The sequence below is a fragment of the Terrapene carolina genome, unplaced genomic scaffold (assembly GCF_002925995.2).
Source record: "Terrapene carolina triunguis isolate 2854851 unplaced genomic scaffold, T_m_triunguis-2.0 Scaffold391, whole genome shotgun sequence".
In the NCBI taxonomy this organism is placed as follows: Eukaryota; Metazoa; Chordata; order Testudines; family Emydidae; genus Terrapene; species Terrapene triunguis.
In genome coordinates this window covers 586,476-603,323 of record NW_020664742.1, presented here as the reverse complement: position 1 = coordinate 603,323, position 16,848 = coordinate 586,476, and the positions used below count along the sequence as shown (strand labels likewise).

The window sequence follows — 16,848 nt, the reverse complement described above, 5'->3', positions numbered from 1 at the left end:
ATTTGCAAAGCAGCAATATGGAATTCAGTTTGTACCTTCACGAAACATTATACCTTAGTTCAAGCCTCCACAGCTGATTCATTCTTTGGTGTGGAGGTCCTACAAACATCTTTACTGCCTGCAGCCTTGCACCTGCCTCCGGTTTTCAGTCACCCTCAGTGGAATACACATAGGGATCAGCACTTGAGGAAGAAAGGTAAGTTATTTACCTTTATAGTAACGAGTTCGTCAAGATGTGATCCCTATCTATATTCCACTATCCGCCCTCCTTCACCTCTGCTTCAGATCCTATCCATTGATTCAGGTTAGAGAAGGAACAGGAGAGGTGATTGGCCAATACCGCCCTTTATGCCCTCGGCATGGAGTATGAGGAGAGCAAGGATGCAGGCACTGACCAGTGGGCGCTGCTAGGAAGAATCTTCTGGTCTCAGGCTCATGTAGTGCATGTGCATTCACAGGCAGAGTGCCCATAGGGACCACGCATCTCAAAGAACTCAGTTACTATAAGATTAGTAACTTCCCTTTTTTATGATACATTATTTTGCTTTTTCACTCATTGCACTGCAAAATTCAGTAATGAGCAATGGGACTGCTAATCATAAATGCAATTTTTGAGAGTTTGAATGGTAATGTCCCCCTTGCAAAAGTTGTTTACTTTTGGGGAAAACCTTAATTTCCTTTGGATTTGGGGGGAGGACCTCTAGGTTGACCTGAAAATATGTACTGCCTGTCCCTTTGGGTTTTCTGTAGAAGAAGTATATGCCTGGGAAGCTAGTTTTGTTGGTCAAGTGAAAATTCTCATGCTTTAAGTGCCTTGATCCTGGAAACAGGATTTCCTGTCAGTCTAATGGCCGCAGTGATTCAGTTTACAAAGAAGAATGCAGCTGAAATTTTCCTAGAAGCCCAATATCACTAGTCATTGGGTAATTGTTATATTGTCTTAATGAGGCACAGCTGCCATTTGTTTGACTACTCTTTCTCTGGTGTATTTCCATGAGCCTTATGGGCATCAGAAGAAGCAAGCAGGTGGTGTGCTCTCCCAATCTGAGTTGATCATTAGATTAACTAGGCAATTTGTTTCGTAGTACTTTGGTGTCAAGCTCCTCTCTCAGAATCCTCCACCTCCCCTTCCACCTGCCTGTATCTTTGTGAACTTGCACAGAGATAAGATCTGGATTCCTTCAGTAAAGATGGAGGTGGAGTATGGCAGTTCACACCAGCTGAGAATCTGGCCCTTAGGGTTGGAGGGAAAATCACTGTGGGATTTGGGGGTGGAGTTATTGATTTTTCTCAATAATGAAATTGATTAAAAAATCTTACAGATGTATGCCTCTGCCTCTGCCTCTGAAGTGGAAACTGTGCGAACAGGTCTCCTAGCTCAGTTTGAGGAGGTGAAATTGAAGCAGCAGCTTCAGTTCCAGGATGAGATTGAACTGCTCAAATGTCAGTCAGAGGTATTATTGGAACAGCAGATTACACAGCTAAAGGTGAGGTCTAAGCTAAAATGTTTTTTAACAAATTCCAAAATTTATGTTCCAAAATGTATGCAATTTTCTGAGGTTGAACAATTATTATAAAACCTTTTCCCCGGATTGTCTTTATAAAGTCCTAGAGACATTGAAGTTGGAAATGGAAAAGATAAATTAGCACTTCCTAAAATGGTTTTTGGGCCAGATTACTTGCTAGTCACATGAGTCTAACTCTTCTGATTGTCAATTAAATCACATTAAAAGGGACTAAAAATACATTGTTCCTAACATCACTTCTTTATGTAAGCAGTTACTGTATTTGCCACAGAGATGCTATGCAATCATGAATGGGAATTGATGTGGTCCATGAGGGAGCCTCTATTTTAAGATGGCTTCTCCTTTTACTTTTCTCCTTTTTGCTTTTGGGTAAAAGTGTTTACAAATTTTTGTAATACGTTGTACATGTACTTTGTAATGAGGTGTATTCTAAATTGGAAAACAACCCAAACAATGCTGAAAAAAACAATACAGTAACTCCTCACATAAAGTCATCCAGATTAACATTGTTACGTTGCTGATCAATTAGAGAACATGCTCATTTTAAGTTGCCCAATGCTCCCTTATAACGTTGTTTGGCAGTTGTCTGCTTCATCCACTGCTTGCAGAAAGGGCAGCCCGTTGGAGCTAACTGGTGGGGACTTGGAGCCAGGGTGGACCGGCAGGCCCCCATCAGCTCCCCTATGTTCCCTATGCGGCAGTCGTCCAGCAGGCTATCAATTGCCGGGCAGTTCAGCTGTCCCTTCTCCCACTGCCATGTGCTGCTCCTGCCCTCTGCCTTGGAGCTGCTCCTGGGAGCCTCCTGCTTGCTGTGCGGGGGGTGGGGAGAGGGGGGAGGAAGAGGGGGACTAATGTCAAAGTGTCTCTCTTACCCCATCTCCACAGAGCGGGCGGGACACGACAGCGCTCAGAATGGAAGGAACTTGCTGGCAGCAGCTGCTGTCTCAACTTGCTGATCTACTTAAAAAGGCAATATACTTAGAGTGGGGTCAGCGTACTTAAAGGGGCAATGCGCATCTCTCTCTCTCACACACACACTCACACACACACTCACACTCACACACACACTCACACACGGTGTGTGTCTCTGTCTCTCTCTGCCATGCTGTCTCCCCTCCCTCCATTCGTGCTGCCTTGTAGAGTATGAGGCTACATTAACAACAATGTGTTAACCCTTGAGGGCTCAGCCGAGTGCTAGTTCATCATTTATCAGTAAGGCATTCCCTGGGAAATATCCCACCCTCTGACTCCACAACCTCAACCAAGCTACACAATCATCATTGCTGTGTAGAGTATTAAATTGTTTGTTTAAAACTGATTGTGTATGTGTGTGTGTGTATGTATGTATGTGTGTATATATGTATATATAAATTAAAAAAAAAAGTCTCTTGTCTGGCGAAAAAAATTTCACTTAATGTAACCCCCCTCCTCCCCCATTTACATTAATTCTTATGAGGAAATTGGATTCGCTTAATATCATTTTGCTTAAAGTAGCATTTTTCAGGAATATAAGTACAATGTTAAGCGAGGAGTGACTATATAAAAATAATGTAAACCTGGCATTTTGTCCTTAACACTTCAGTTTACAGTAAGGTATTAAAAGAAATGGCCTTTGTAAAATATCTATTCAGAGATAAATGCACAATGTGTCATAAACACGATCATGCATTTAAGGACTATATTTTACCTTCAGTTGTGATTTGCGATATGCTTGTGTATGTTAATATGAAAACTTCAGTTTTTTAAAGAGATTTGTACACATTTTATCCCATTTAGCATTTGGAAGGATGGAAAGAAGCTGATTTCTCAGCAGAACAAGTCTTTGAAATAGATCTGAAAGTACATTCTACTTCTCTGACTACTTCTCCGTCTACTTCATGACAACTAGCTTGATATAGAGCAGTGATACTCAGACTGAGGCTTGCAAGCTGCAATTGGCTTTTTAATGTATCTCCTGCGGCTCTTTGCAGCGCATGACATGTGTGATTTAATTATTAACCAGTCAGGATACATTTACTGTGTTGTTAACCTACTGTAGTTGATAAAATAATACTTGGTCAGTCATTTTGCTGTGAGAATAATTTATATATATAAAAACAAAATATTTCCCCTGTGGTACTGTTACAGTACTATAGTAAATGAAAAAATGAGTTCATGCTACTGTTGCTCTTTTAGGTAATGTTGATTGCTAAGTTGGCTCCTGAACCACTGAGGTCTGAATATCACTGACAGAGGCATACTTTGTAATACTGGCAGTGTGAGATCTTCATTTTAGAAGTTATAAACCAGTTTTCAGCTTGCTTAAATACAGATTCTTCTTTGTGTAGTTTCTGTATGTATATTCCACTTCAGGTGTGCATGCACCCCATGCTTCTTTGATCAGTCTTTTGATAGCTGCGTTTGTTCAGTCTGCACATATGTCCTAGCTATCCTTGTGCTCCATACTAGTGGTATCTAGGGCAGTGTCGAATGTGAGGGAGATTCCCATGCCTGAGCCATTCTTTTTAGGTGACACATCTGAAGAACCATCCCAGATTAAAGTGTCATGAGAGGAGTTTTTTTAACAAATTAATAAACTAAACAGTAATAAGTCACAAGGACCAGATGGTATTCACCCGAGAGTTCTGAAGGAACTCAAATATGAAATTGCAGAACTATTAACTGTGGTATGTAACCTATTGCTTGAATCAGCTTCTGTACTAGATGATTGCAGGGTAGCTAATGTGATACTAATTTTTTAAAAAGCCTCCAGAGGTGATCCTGGCAATTACAGGCCGGTAAACCTAACTTTAGTATGAGGCAGATTGATTGAAACTATAGTAAAGAACAGAATTAGCAGACGGATGAGCACCATTTTTTCGGGAAGAGTCAGCATGGTTTTTGTAAAGGGAAATCATGCCTCACCAATCTACTAGAGTTCTTTGAAGGGGATCAGTAAATGTGTAGACAAGGGTGATCCAGTGAATATAGTGTACTTGGACTTTTAGAAAGCCTTTGACAATGTTCCTCACCAAAGGCTCTTAAACGAACTAATCAGTCATGGAATAAGAGGTCAGGTCCTCTCATAGATCAGTAACTGGTTAATAGGTAGGAAACAAAGGATAAGAATAAATGGTCAGTTTTCAGAATAGAGAGAGGTAAATAATGGTGTCCCCCAGGGGTCTGTACTGGGACAAATGCGGTTCAACATATTCATAAATGATCTGGAAAAAGGGGTAAACAATGAGGTGGCAAAGTTTGCAGACAATACAAAATTACTCAAGATAGTTAAGTCAAAAGCAGATTGCGAAAAGTGACAAAGGGATCTCACAAAACTGGGTGACTGGGCAGCAAAGTGGCAGATGAAATAATGCTCACTGGAAAACATAATCCCAGCAGATAATGGGGGTCTAAATTAGCTGTTACCACTCAAGAAAGAGATCTTGGAGTCACTGTGGATAGTTCTCTAAAAACATCTGCTCAAAGTGCAGCGGCAGTCAAAAAAGCTTAACAATGTTAGGAACCATTAGAATAGGGATAGATAATAAAAGAGTAAACATCATAATGTTGCTGCATAAATTCATGATCCACGCACACCTTGAATACTGCATGAAGTCCTGGTCAAGCAATCTTAAGAAAGATATATTAGAAATGGAAAAGGTATAGAAAAGGGCAACAAAAATGATTAGGAGTATGTAACAGCTTCCATATGAAGAGAGATTAAAAAGACTGGGACTATTCAGCTTGGAAAAAAGATGACTAAGAGGAGATATGATAGAGGTCTATAAAATCATGAATGGTGTGGAGAAAGTGAATAAGGAAGTGTTATTTACCCCTTCACATACAAATGAACAAGGGGTCACCCAAAGAAATTAATAGACAGCAGCTTTAAAGGAAACAAAAGGAAATACTTCACACAGTTCACAGTTAAGCTGTGGAACTCATTGTCAGGGGATGTTGTGAAGGCCAGAAGTATAACTGGATTAAAAAAAGAATTAGATAAGGTAATGGAGGATAGCTCCATCAATGGCTAATAGCCAAGGTGGTCAGGGATGCAACCCCATGCTCAGGGGGTTCCTAGCCTCTAACTGGTAGAAGCTGGGAGTGGACGAGGGGTTGGATCACTCGATGATTGTGTGTTCTGTTCATTCCCTCTGAAGCACCTGCCACTGACCACTGTGGGAAGACAGGGTACTGAGCTAGATGGACCATTGGTCTGAACCAGTATGGCTGCCATTAGGTTCTTTTCCCTAAGTTTTTTTTTCTCAGATGCCTCAGCCTGAAATGGATCAACTTGTGCTCACTTGTTTAGCTAGGTTTGCCTTTAGGGAGTAGTTTTTACTTTTAGTTTTTGTTAGTTTCCTTAGTTTTGGGAGACTGGGCTGGTTTGTTTCCCTGCCGCGTCCGCAGGTTCAGCCAATCGTGGCTCCCACTGGCCGCTGTTCACCGTCCCAGGCCAATGGGGGCTGCGGGAAGCGTCGTGGGCCGAGGGATGTGCTGAAACAAGTCCCTTAAACTGAGTCTTACCAGAGCTGATCTGCAGCTGGGTGTGGCCCTTCCGCTGTGTGTGTGTGTGTGTTTTAGAGGAGGTTTTAAGAGCCTGGCTCAGCAAGACAGGTTAAAGAGGGTCCATGCTGGCAGAACAGGTACACTCAGTGGTATCTCAGCATAGCAGGTGGCTTCCCAAGGGGTCCAACCTGTCACGGTATGCACTGGAGTTCCATTCGCTTCTCCATCTCCAACTACAACTATAGTGACTGGCACGTCTCATATAGGGTGGAGAGCTTGTCTTCAAAGTCATACCATTCATGGAAAATGTGCAACTTAAGAATCCATTCTCCACATCAGCCTACTGGAGCTCAGAGTGGTCAGATCTGACTGCAGACATTTTCTACCTATGATTGTGATAAATGAGGATAAAGACAGCATGGCTGGCATGTACAATATAAATCACCAGGGAGGAGCAAGATCCTCCTTCTTTTGTACAGAAACAGTAAATCTGTGGAACTAGTGCATAGCCCATCAAATCTTCAATTCTGTCACATACATACCAGGCTTCCAGAACACCATTGTCAACAACTTGAGCAGACACTTCTGCCATGATAACAAATGGGACCTTAACCCCTTGATGTTTCTTACCTGGGGTTCTCCAGAATTAGATCTCTTCGCCACAGCCCCGAACAGAAAATGCTGAATACTCTGCTCAGGAGGGTGTGTTAGTTGTCATTCTCTGGGAGGTGCCTTTCTCATTTTGTGGTCCAGAAACCTCCTATCTGCCTATTCTCTGATGCCATTGCTCCTCAGAATCCTAAACAAGATCAAGCAGGACAGAACCAGAGTCATCCTAATTGCACCAATTTAGCCTAGTCAGATATGGTTCCCATACCTGATTTGCCCCTCCTCTTGCCCTGCACTTTGATTACCAATAATACCTGACCTACTAACCCAGGACTCGGTGGAAGGTCTTCACCCCAACTTGACAGCTCTGCGTCTCAAGGCTTGGCATATAGATGGATCTTATGGGTAGAGATCTCCTGTTCAAAAGAATTGCAAGAAGTTTTGCTCAATAGTAGAAATGAGTCAACTAGAAAAACATACCTGAGGAAGAGGTTCCAAAGGTACCTGTCTCTTGTTGAAATATTATCTGTCTGATATATTGGATTACCTTTTGGGTATGAAGAACTGGGGCCCTCTCTTGGAGTTCCATTAAATTTCATCTAGTGGCTATTGCAATTTTTCCATTCCTCAGTCAAGGGTTTTTTAGTCTTTACTCACCTCATTACTTCTTGATTCATCAAAGGATTATCAGATCTTATTCCTCATGTCAAACAACATACACCGGAGAGAGACTTGTACCTGGTTCTCAATTCTCTAAAGAGGCTTCCCCTTGAACCCCTGGCTAAATGTTCCCTTCCACACTTGTTTGTGAAGACTGCAATCTTAGTGGCTATTACCTCCACTAGGAGAACTGGTGAGTTAGTGGGCTTTGATAGCTGATTCTTTGTACACCACATTTATTAAAGAAAAGGTATCTCTCTGGTCACACTTCCACTTTTGCCCAAAGTAACCTCAAACTTCCACATCAACTAGGACATTCAGCTTCCTGATATTCTATGATATCTCACTCCACTTGATCAGTCTATTTCCATAACCCCGTTAAAGAATGTTCCCATTGGAGAAATAAGCAAAGCTGCCACGTGGGCTTTGGTTCACACCTTTTTCTAAACATTACATTCTATACATGCCTCTAGAGCAAGATTCCACCTTGTCATTGTTAGTCTCCAGTCAGTCTTAGATCTGGCTCCAAAACATCCACCTCCTTTACACGGTACTGCTCAGGAGTCACCTGAAGTGGAGCACCGATATAGGGACATTACTTGAAGGAGGAGAAGGACTTCCTTACCCTTTACAGTAATTGGAATTTTTTGAGATATTTGTCCCTATGGGTGCCCACTAGGTGCCATCCTTCCCTTCTGCTTCGGAGTCTTCCTTTGTGGGACTCTGAGTTAGAGAAGGAACTGAATTTGGTTGTCTGATGCTGCCCTTACATACCCTTATCATGGGGCATGAAGATAACTAGGGCGTTTGTGTGGACTGAACTGGCATTGCTACCAGAAGTCTCTGATCAAAGGTGTATGGGGCACGTGCATAACTGAAGTAGAGCACCCATAGGGACAAACGTCTCAAAGAACTTCAGTTACCGTAGAGAGTAAAAAGAACAGGAGTACTTGTGGCACATCCGAAGAAGTGGGCTGTAGCCCATGAAAGCTTATGCTCTAATAAATTTGTTAGTCTCTAAGGTGCCACAAGTACTCCTGTTCTTTTTGCGGATACAGACGAACACGGCTGCTACTCTGAAACCCGTACAGAGTAAGTAACTCCTCCTTTAATACAGTGTCATTGGTAGGATATTTTGTACCAAGGTGGCTGCCTCCAGAAATGTCTTTAGAAATTCAAGATGTGATTAAGCACTTTCAAATGTAATTCAATTTAAGCATCACTTACCAATATTATTACTTGGGTTTGAATGTTAAGACTGCTGGGTTGAAGAGAGTTAGTGGACTTTTTAAATACATTATCTCCGTATAATTTTTAGTTGTTTCAAAAGATACTTCTCTGCACTTGCTTCTATTGGATCCTTTGAATTAATGAGTTCTTCCAAATGCTATTCTTACAAGCATATGGGTAAATCTCCCAGTGTAACTATAATGTTGTTGTTGTCATACCCAATATTCTCTCTAGAAAGCACTATGTCTGATATTGATAGCTATACCAGATAAGCATTTCTGATATTTTTATAGTCTTCCTGGGAAATACTATATTTTGGGAACAATAATCTCTAATGAACAGTTGTGAGGAACAGTGTTGTTCATTCAAATGCTATGCCAAGGAACAGTACTGCTCTACATGTGGGTGCTTCGATGCCCCCATGTTCAGAGATGCACTAGTTTTTATGCTGTCACCATATCTCAGATCTTAACAGAGAACTTGATAAAGTATCGGTGCTGGTGAGAATATGTTATGTGAGTTTATTGAAAACCGTGTAGGAATTTTTTTTGACATTTCCAGATAGTCCCTTCATCTACGTAGATATTCTCTAAAGTGCCACACTTCTTGGTAATTTTTAGTTAGATTTCTGCAAATTGTTTTTGGTTGGTTGGCTTGGGAATCTTTTTTTAAAACTTTTTTTTTTTTAATGCAGGAGGAATTTGAAGCTGAAAGGAAGACTGCCTGGCGCAGCAAGGAGCAGGTGTTGATACAAGAGACAGAAAAGGCACAAGCGCATTACGAAAAGGAGAAAGAGGAGTTATCAGTACAGCTACAGGAAAAGACAAATATAATCATCCAGGTATGTGAAAATACTGAGGCTTAGATTTTAATTGCACTTTCCTTGTGTCCTGTTTGAACATAGCTTTCCTCTCCTTCCCCCTTTCCCCATTAAGATGTATTTGTACAGAGGATACCACTTTGGTGCAGTCATTGGTTTATATTAACTAGTTTTTGAGGCATTGTTGGCTTCTTCTGTTAGCTAGTGTGTTATGAGGATAGCATTGTATCTCAGTGGGTGGAGAAAAAGTTGTGATGCAGCATGGTTGTGGCTGCTAAAGGAGGGAACCTATCCAGTTACTTTCAGTGACTATTCCATTCTCCTGAGATATAATATTTTAATTTTCTGGTATTGAGAAAAATGTACTAGATATGTCACAAAAACAAACAATGACATGATCCCTGTGTTGAAGTTAGGGTATGAGACAAGGGAGAGGAACGGATGGACAAGGGTGACAATAATTACTCTTAAGGCATGTGCATATATTGATGATTCTGTGTGTTTGATTGCTTAGCTGTCCTGCCCTTTGTTTCTTGGAGGTGAGATGGGTAAGGTTTAGGAGGGGTTTGGCTGTGTCAAGGAAGATGGCTTGGCAAAGAAATTTGAGGCATCAGGGGCAGCATGAAAGAAGGTGCAGACACACCTGTGAGGGACAATGAAGGGGGTATCAAGGCTGATGTTTTGATATCTAAAAACACTACCTCTACTATAAACCGCCTCTCTATAGTCCTCTCTTGGTTACAGAAACTGAACAATGATTCTCCTACATAGTAACTTTTTTGTAATGCACAAGTATTAATGTTAGTAGTATTAGATAAAAAATAAGCTACATTTGTGACTTTCTTGAAACAAAATTGAAAATTATTTCTTGAAAATTTTATGCAATTACAAGGTGCCTTGTTTTACATCAAAACAGTTTAACTAATTTTAATACTGTAAATCATACTAGGCCCCTCCATCCCCATATTGTAATAATTGGTTTCAATCTTTTGTTAAAGTTTAAGACACATTCATTCTCCATAAATTGGAAAACTATCAAAACTGTCCATGAGTAAATTTAGTCTGGAAATTAGACGTTTTCTAACCATCAAAAGAGTGAGGTTGTGGAACAGCCTCCCAAGAAGAGTAGTAGAGGCAAGAATACTAATTGGGTTTTAGGATGGAACTTGATAAATGTGTGAAAGGGATTGTATGCTGTGGCTGCCTATGATAGCAAAAGACTGGACTCGATGACCTAGGGAGGTCCCTTTCAATCCTATGATCTTATATCAGCATGGATGTTTTGTGGTATAACAAATTTGTATAAAGAAAATCTTGGAAGTTACATTCATATTGCAAAGTGTCCTGCCTTGAAGGCAGTTCTGTTAATGATACTGAAAGACAAAAATGGAAAGGGAGAGGGTTATGTAAAAGATCAGTACTTAGAGAGATTTAAAACAGATAAAATTAACCCCCTCGGTGCATGAGGACCCCCTATCATGATATAAAATAATGCTCCTTTTCTAGTCAGTATTTCGTACCTAACAGCCTTAAGAAAACTTCGGTTGGTCAGCTTTTAGCTGACTTCATGACTAATGCAGAAGTTCTGGTTAGATGCATGTCCTCTAACTAGTTCCTTTTTCACTGCTGACACTAGAGACATGAGTCTTCCATCCTCCATGGTGGAGTGAACCACCTGTTCACGGGGATGAGGAGACGCTAGCTGCTCTAAAATTCTAAAGTTATGTAAAGGGCGGGAGGGATAGCTCAGTGGTTTGAGCATTGACCTGCTAAACCCAGGGTTGTGAGTTCAATCCTTGAGGGGGCCATTTGGGGATTTAGTTGGGGATTGGTCCTGCTTTGAGCAGGGGATTGGACTAGATGACCTCGTGAGGTCCCTTTCAACCCTGATATTCTATGATTCTATGAAAGTTTTGCTAGTTGCACGGAAAGATGGATCCAAGAATGAGAGTGATTAATCTAAGGGTATATCTACACTGGCAAGTTTCTGCGCAACAAGTTATACCACTTTAATAAAAGTGCTGGAATTAAACCGCTGTTGCGTGTCCACACTGTGCTCCTTGTGACAGTGGAGCCGCATCCACATTAGCAGCTCTTTCATCAGCAAAGAGAGCAGTGCATTGTGGTAGCTATCCCACTGTGCAACTGGCCGCAGGGTGCTTTGGGAAAGGTTTGCAGTGCCTCAGGGGCAGGCACAGTGTCACATGATGCAGGTTTCCCAATCCCATTGTTCCATGGGCATCCTACTACATTGCCAGCTGCTTTTCAACTGGAGGGGAGAGTGTGACAGGGAGAGAGAGAAAGAGAGTGTGGGTGGGGAGAGACAGTGTGTTTTGGAGGTCAGAGAGTATGTCAGCATGCTGTCTTGAAAGTTCAGACAGCGTCAGGAAGCAACCAGTCCTGGGGAAGGGGCAGGGTCGGATTAATCTTTTGTGGGCCCAGTGCCAAACATATTTATGGGCCTCCATGGAGGCAATGGTGCATGGCATGGGGAGATCAGTGCCCAGAGCAAGGGGCCAGCCAGAGGCAATGGGGCGTGGCATGGCATGGCAGGGGTGGCCCCTCTCCGCCCAGCCCAGTGCGAGGCTACTCTTTACAAACCAGCAGTTGCCAGACGCACAGTGGTCCACCCGGCCCTGTGCTGCCAGCATGCCCCTTCCCCTTGGGGGCGGGCTCATGCCGTGCCACACAGCCCCCTTACCCCCCTGCCCAGCACCCCCTCCTGACTCCCTATGGCCAGAGCCCTGCCCCACCCCACAAATGCACAGCGCCCTGCACAACACCACTCCTGCCTAGCACCCCTGTTCACAGCCCCACCACAACTGCCCAGCAGCCGCCACAGAACCACCACTCTCTAGTGCCCCAACACACATTTTCCCTGCCCCCTCACAGCCCATTTCCCCCCACAAACACCCCCACACACACCTCCCCCAGAGGCCCACTCTTCCATGTCCTGCCTCCCGGCCGCACTCACCTGATCTGCTGGGAGGTGACTGTGTCTGCTGGGCTGAGATGGCAGCGGAGCCAGGGCTGGTCCCAGGGTGGGGAATCGCTCCGGCCCGTCGGGAATGGCGCAATCAGCCAGGGCCTGCCCAGCCAGCTCCCTGAAGACGCACTTGCCTGGAGGGGCCCAGCCAAGCCCCCCACACTGTTCCTCCTGCCCCCACCTGACTGAGACTGGCCGGGCTTCTGCACAAGTCCCAGGCGGCTCAGCTCCAGGGAGACAGGTGGGGCCCCACAGGTGGTGGGAAGCAGAGACTGCCTGGAGCTGGAGGTGCATTGGGGTCCGGCCAGTGGGCAGAGAGGAGCAGGGGGGTGGGACCAGGGGGCGGAGAGAAGCCCTCGGCCAGCCGGCGGGCAGGCCGAGAGGAGCAAGTGATAGGCGGGGGGAGCAGTGCAAGCGGAGCAGGTCGGGGCCCCTTATGAGCATGGGCCTGACTCCATGGCGCCACTGCCGCCATTGTAAACCCGGCACTGGGGAGGGGGAAACCCTGACATCAGCCCCCGTCTCCCTCTCCAGCTATCTTGTCTGTCTGTCTGTCTCTCTCTCACTCACACACAGGCACACACTCACTCACTCACTCTCTCTTTGCATGCACGCACACATGCCTGCCTCTGTGTTCAACAGCAGGAGCATTCCACATTAATGGTTTGCTTTGTGTCCCAGAGCAGACTGGCACAGCATGCAAGGGCTGTCAGAGCTTTGAAAGGGAGGGGCGCATGTCTCCAGGGCAGCCAAGTTCAAAACAATGAGCAGAGTGGCCACTTGAGGGATTATGGGACACGTCAGGAGGCCAATTGATTGCTTTCTGCACTGTAATTTGTTTACACTGCCAATACAGCGCTGGAGCCTCTGCTCTTTAAGGCTTATGACTCTTGTGGAGGTGCTTTTTTTGCAACGCTGCAACTGAGGAGTTTCTGTACACTAAGTGGCTTGGCAGTGTGTACACCTCAGGAGTTACACCGGAGAAGGCTGCTTTACTGCGCAGTAATTGCCAGTGTAGACAAGGCCTAATTTAGCTTGTTTGGAAAGCTCTTGCAGAACAGAAATCTTGGTAGAATCAAGATTCCCTCCAGGCTTTAGGATGGGCAGTGACAGACTGTAAAGGCTGTGTGTCTTAGGGCTTGTCTACACTGGCACTTTACAGCGCTGCAACTTTCTCGCTCAGAGGTGTGAAAAAACACCCCCCTGACTGCAGCAAGTTTCAGCGCTGTAATGTGCCAGGGTAAACAGTGCACCAGCACTGGGAGGTTTTTTTTTTAAAGAGCACTGGGAGAGCTCTCTTCCAGCGCTCTGCCGTGACTACACAAACCATGTTAAAGTGCTGCCATGGCAGCACTTTAGTGTTGCCAGTGTAGACTAGCCCTTAAGCAGGAAATTTAGAAACAGCAAATGAATTAAAATTAGCTGTTTTTCGTACTTAGAATAAATTAAAAGTGAAGGTGAGTTGTCAAGGTTGGAAATGAAAGGGAGTAAAGTACCAGTTTAGTTGTGGTGCTCCCTTCTAACAATTCAGGAGAATCCCAGAGTTTATTTTAATGTTGTTGGCCAATATTCAGTGCAAATGCTCAAAATGTAGAATTGTTACATCAAAACTATTCCTCAGTGAAACTTCATTTTCTGTTTAGTAGAAAAGCTGGAAATTGGTAATAGTAACTTCAAGAAGAGCACATTATTTTGTGCTCTTCATACAGTGTTTAATGAATAACGGCAGAAAATTGGCAGGGAAATGGAATGCTTTTTACCCTGGTCTCTCCTTTTCCCTCTTCAAAGAAAAAGTATAGTTAAATACTTGCTTTGTGTTGAGGCAAAAATTGTTGCCATAGTAATGGTTTGTTCAGGTGATCAGGTGTAACGTTATTGATGTAAATGTGCTATAGCTGCCGGCAGTTAAAGCACTATTTGCTTTTAAAAGAGCAGCATATTGAAGTCAACACAAAAATGAGAGCAGAGAATAAAGGATGTTTTCTGGACAAAAAAGGTTTATTGGGATAAAGAATGGAGAAACGTTGGTTGGGATGTGATCTTATTGAGTCAATTCACTGTTGAAGTTTGTGTGCTGCACTGTAGAAAATTCTGCCAGAGCACTGCTTTCTATCCTTCAGACATGAATGGAGAAAGTTAATGCAAAACAAATTGAAGTGTCATTAAGAGCTTATATAACTTGCCAGCATTACTTGAATGTGCTGAGACTATGGATGCAGATTGAACAGCGACTTTAAACAAAACTATACTAGAAAGAGAGAAAAACAATTTTAACCGCCGTTCTGTTTTAGTCTTTCTCATGTCCTCCAACTCTTGTGGTATTAGAATCCATTATAAATGGAATGGGGTCTCCAGAGCTGTTTGTGATTTCTCTGTATTGTAGATGAGATTTCATAATAAGATAACTGAATAAAGCTCTAGTAGTTTGGTAAAAATGACTGGCCTTTTATCCCTTGCCTTGTTGTTCCATTTCCCACAGCTGGAAAAGAAAGTGGAGTCTTTAAATCATAAGTTGGAGGAGACTAACTCTGAGCTAGAGACCCTGCTACAGCGACGAGACAGAGAAAATCAAGAAGGAGAGTACCTGGTAGCTATGCTGAGATCTGATATCGAACTGTCCCAGAATGAAAGGTTAGTTCATTTTGGGATATATAGTGTTCAATGTCGTATATCTGGTTTTTTTCTTTTCTTCTGTAAACGAAAAAGTAACTAAGCCAAATTAAATGTATAGGAAGGTGACGATGTTTTCGCTATCTTTGAAGCATATCCAAGTTACTGTTAGTCTTTACTTTACATGCTAAAAATCTAGGACACCTTGAAAATGAACATTACCATTCTGATACCCACTTCACTAACTGTGGTATCTGTTTATTATCTGAAATAGGTATACAAATTAGCTCAGAGTTTGAAAAGAAAGGTGAAGGCTTTTTTGGGGTCAGATGGAAGAGCAGGGTAGATTCTTTCTTTCTTTCTGTTTTCAGTTTACCTCTGGGTACATTAGAATCTCTTTAGGAAACAATTGGAACTGAGTAGTTATTGAAAGTAGACATTGTAGTGAAGAAATGATATTGATGATTGGAATAAGAGTAATGTGTAGTCTTTATCTCATGGTAGGCAAACTTTGGAAAAACTCTGTATAGTGCATGGGGGTGGGGTCCAGATGTAGGGGTTGAGCTTCAGTGGGGTAGGGTTTGGGTATGGAAGGGTAGGGAGGTTCTGGTTGTATGGGATGAGGCTTTGCGGGGGTGCCTGGGTATGGGAGGTCCAGATGCACGGGGGTTGGGCGTACAGTGATCCCCCCTCCCCCTGCAGCTGAGGAGTGATGGGGGCAGGGAGCAGGGGAGGATGCTGAGTTTCCTGCAGCTGGGAGAGGTTTCTGGGGGTGGGTCTGGCACAGCCCCAGCTACTCCTTGCAGGAGAAGAGGAAGTCTCGTCCACTCCTGCCTCCAGCCCAGCTGGGACTAGCAGCTGATATCCTGACTCAGAGTAGGAGCCACTGCCTGGGGTGTCCCCTCCCCTGCGGTGATTTACCTGTCTGCCAGCTGCTCTGGGTGCTTGAAATGATGTACCTGCGCAGGTAGGGAGTGGTGCGTGATTGCTCTTGCAGGTTCCCTTTGCTTCCTTGTCAGAAAGTCATTTTTCTGTGGGGAAGCAAAGAAATCTGTGGGGGACATGAATTCTGCACGCGCACAGTGGCACAGAATTCCCCCAGGAGTATTAGTAGTGTGGTGTGCGTGCAAGGTTTTTTTTTCTGAGTGAGGAGAGGGAGATCAAAAACAAAGGAAAGGAGATCCAGGTGCATGGAATGGAATTGAATGGAAGGTGCAAAGACGAGAGTGGGATAAAGATACAGAAAGATTTTCAGGAAGTGGACATGTTGAAGTATAGAAAGCAGAATTGGGAGGAGGAAGAAATGGGAGAGGCAAAAGTGGAATCGTGCCATGCCATAAAGATGAGAAGCTTGAATATAATATGGAAAACAAGGGGAAGCCATTGGAGCAGTTTGAAGGCTGGAGAAAGTGGCCAGCGTTGTAAGAATGAAGTTAATTTTTGCAATCTCATTTCTTCAGAGGTTAGAATTAAGTTAGGCATCACGAAGGCCAGTCATGAGAAGGGTTCATTAGTCAAGGGTGACCAAGGATGGAGAAGGAAAGCATGATTTTTAAGAGCGTAGAGTAAAAAGCAAGAAATTACTTAAAACTGAATGTGGTTCAGGAGAGGGCTGAGTACTACAGGCTCACAAGCTCTGTGCTGTAAGCTGGGGACAGTGATGGAGAGAGGAGGAAGGCGGCCTGTTAATTTTTCACTGTGTGTGAGAGGGCAGTGGTCCATCCAGGCGACCACGTTTGGAAATATAATATTTCAGTGTGGATGGGAGATCAGGAGGGAAGAGGTAGATGTCAGTCATCTGCATCGACATGGTAGCTGAAATTGTGGGAGCAGATGAGCTCCTCAGAGTGAGAATTAAAAGTAACCAGGGCAGAACTCTGGGGACAGGACAGAGAGCAGAAGAGGACCTGGATTTGATT

General features: G+C 43.6%; 1 protein-coding gene across 4 annotated transcripts in view; it reads left to right on the top strand.

The window, feature by feature from the left end:
- Positions 1-16,848, top strand: part of PCNT (pericentrin) — a 248,169-nt gene that overhangs the window by 108,720 nt on the left and 122,601 nt on the right. For all 4 annotated transcript variants that reach the window (XM_026658033.1, XM_026658029.1, XM_026658030.1 and 1 more), the window contains 3 exons: positions 1,323-1,487; positions 9,208-9,354; positions 14,799-14,950. In XM_026658033.1, the coding sequence (XP_026513818.1) occupies positions 1,323-1,487; positions 9,208-9,354; positions 14,799-14,950 (464 nt within the window). The remainder of the gene's footprint in view (positions 1-1,322; positions 1,488-9,207; positions 9,355-14,798; positions 14,951-16,848) is intronic.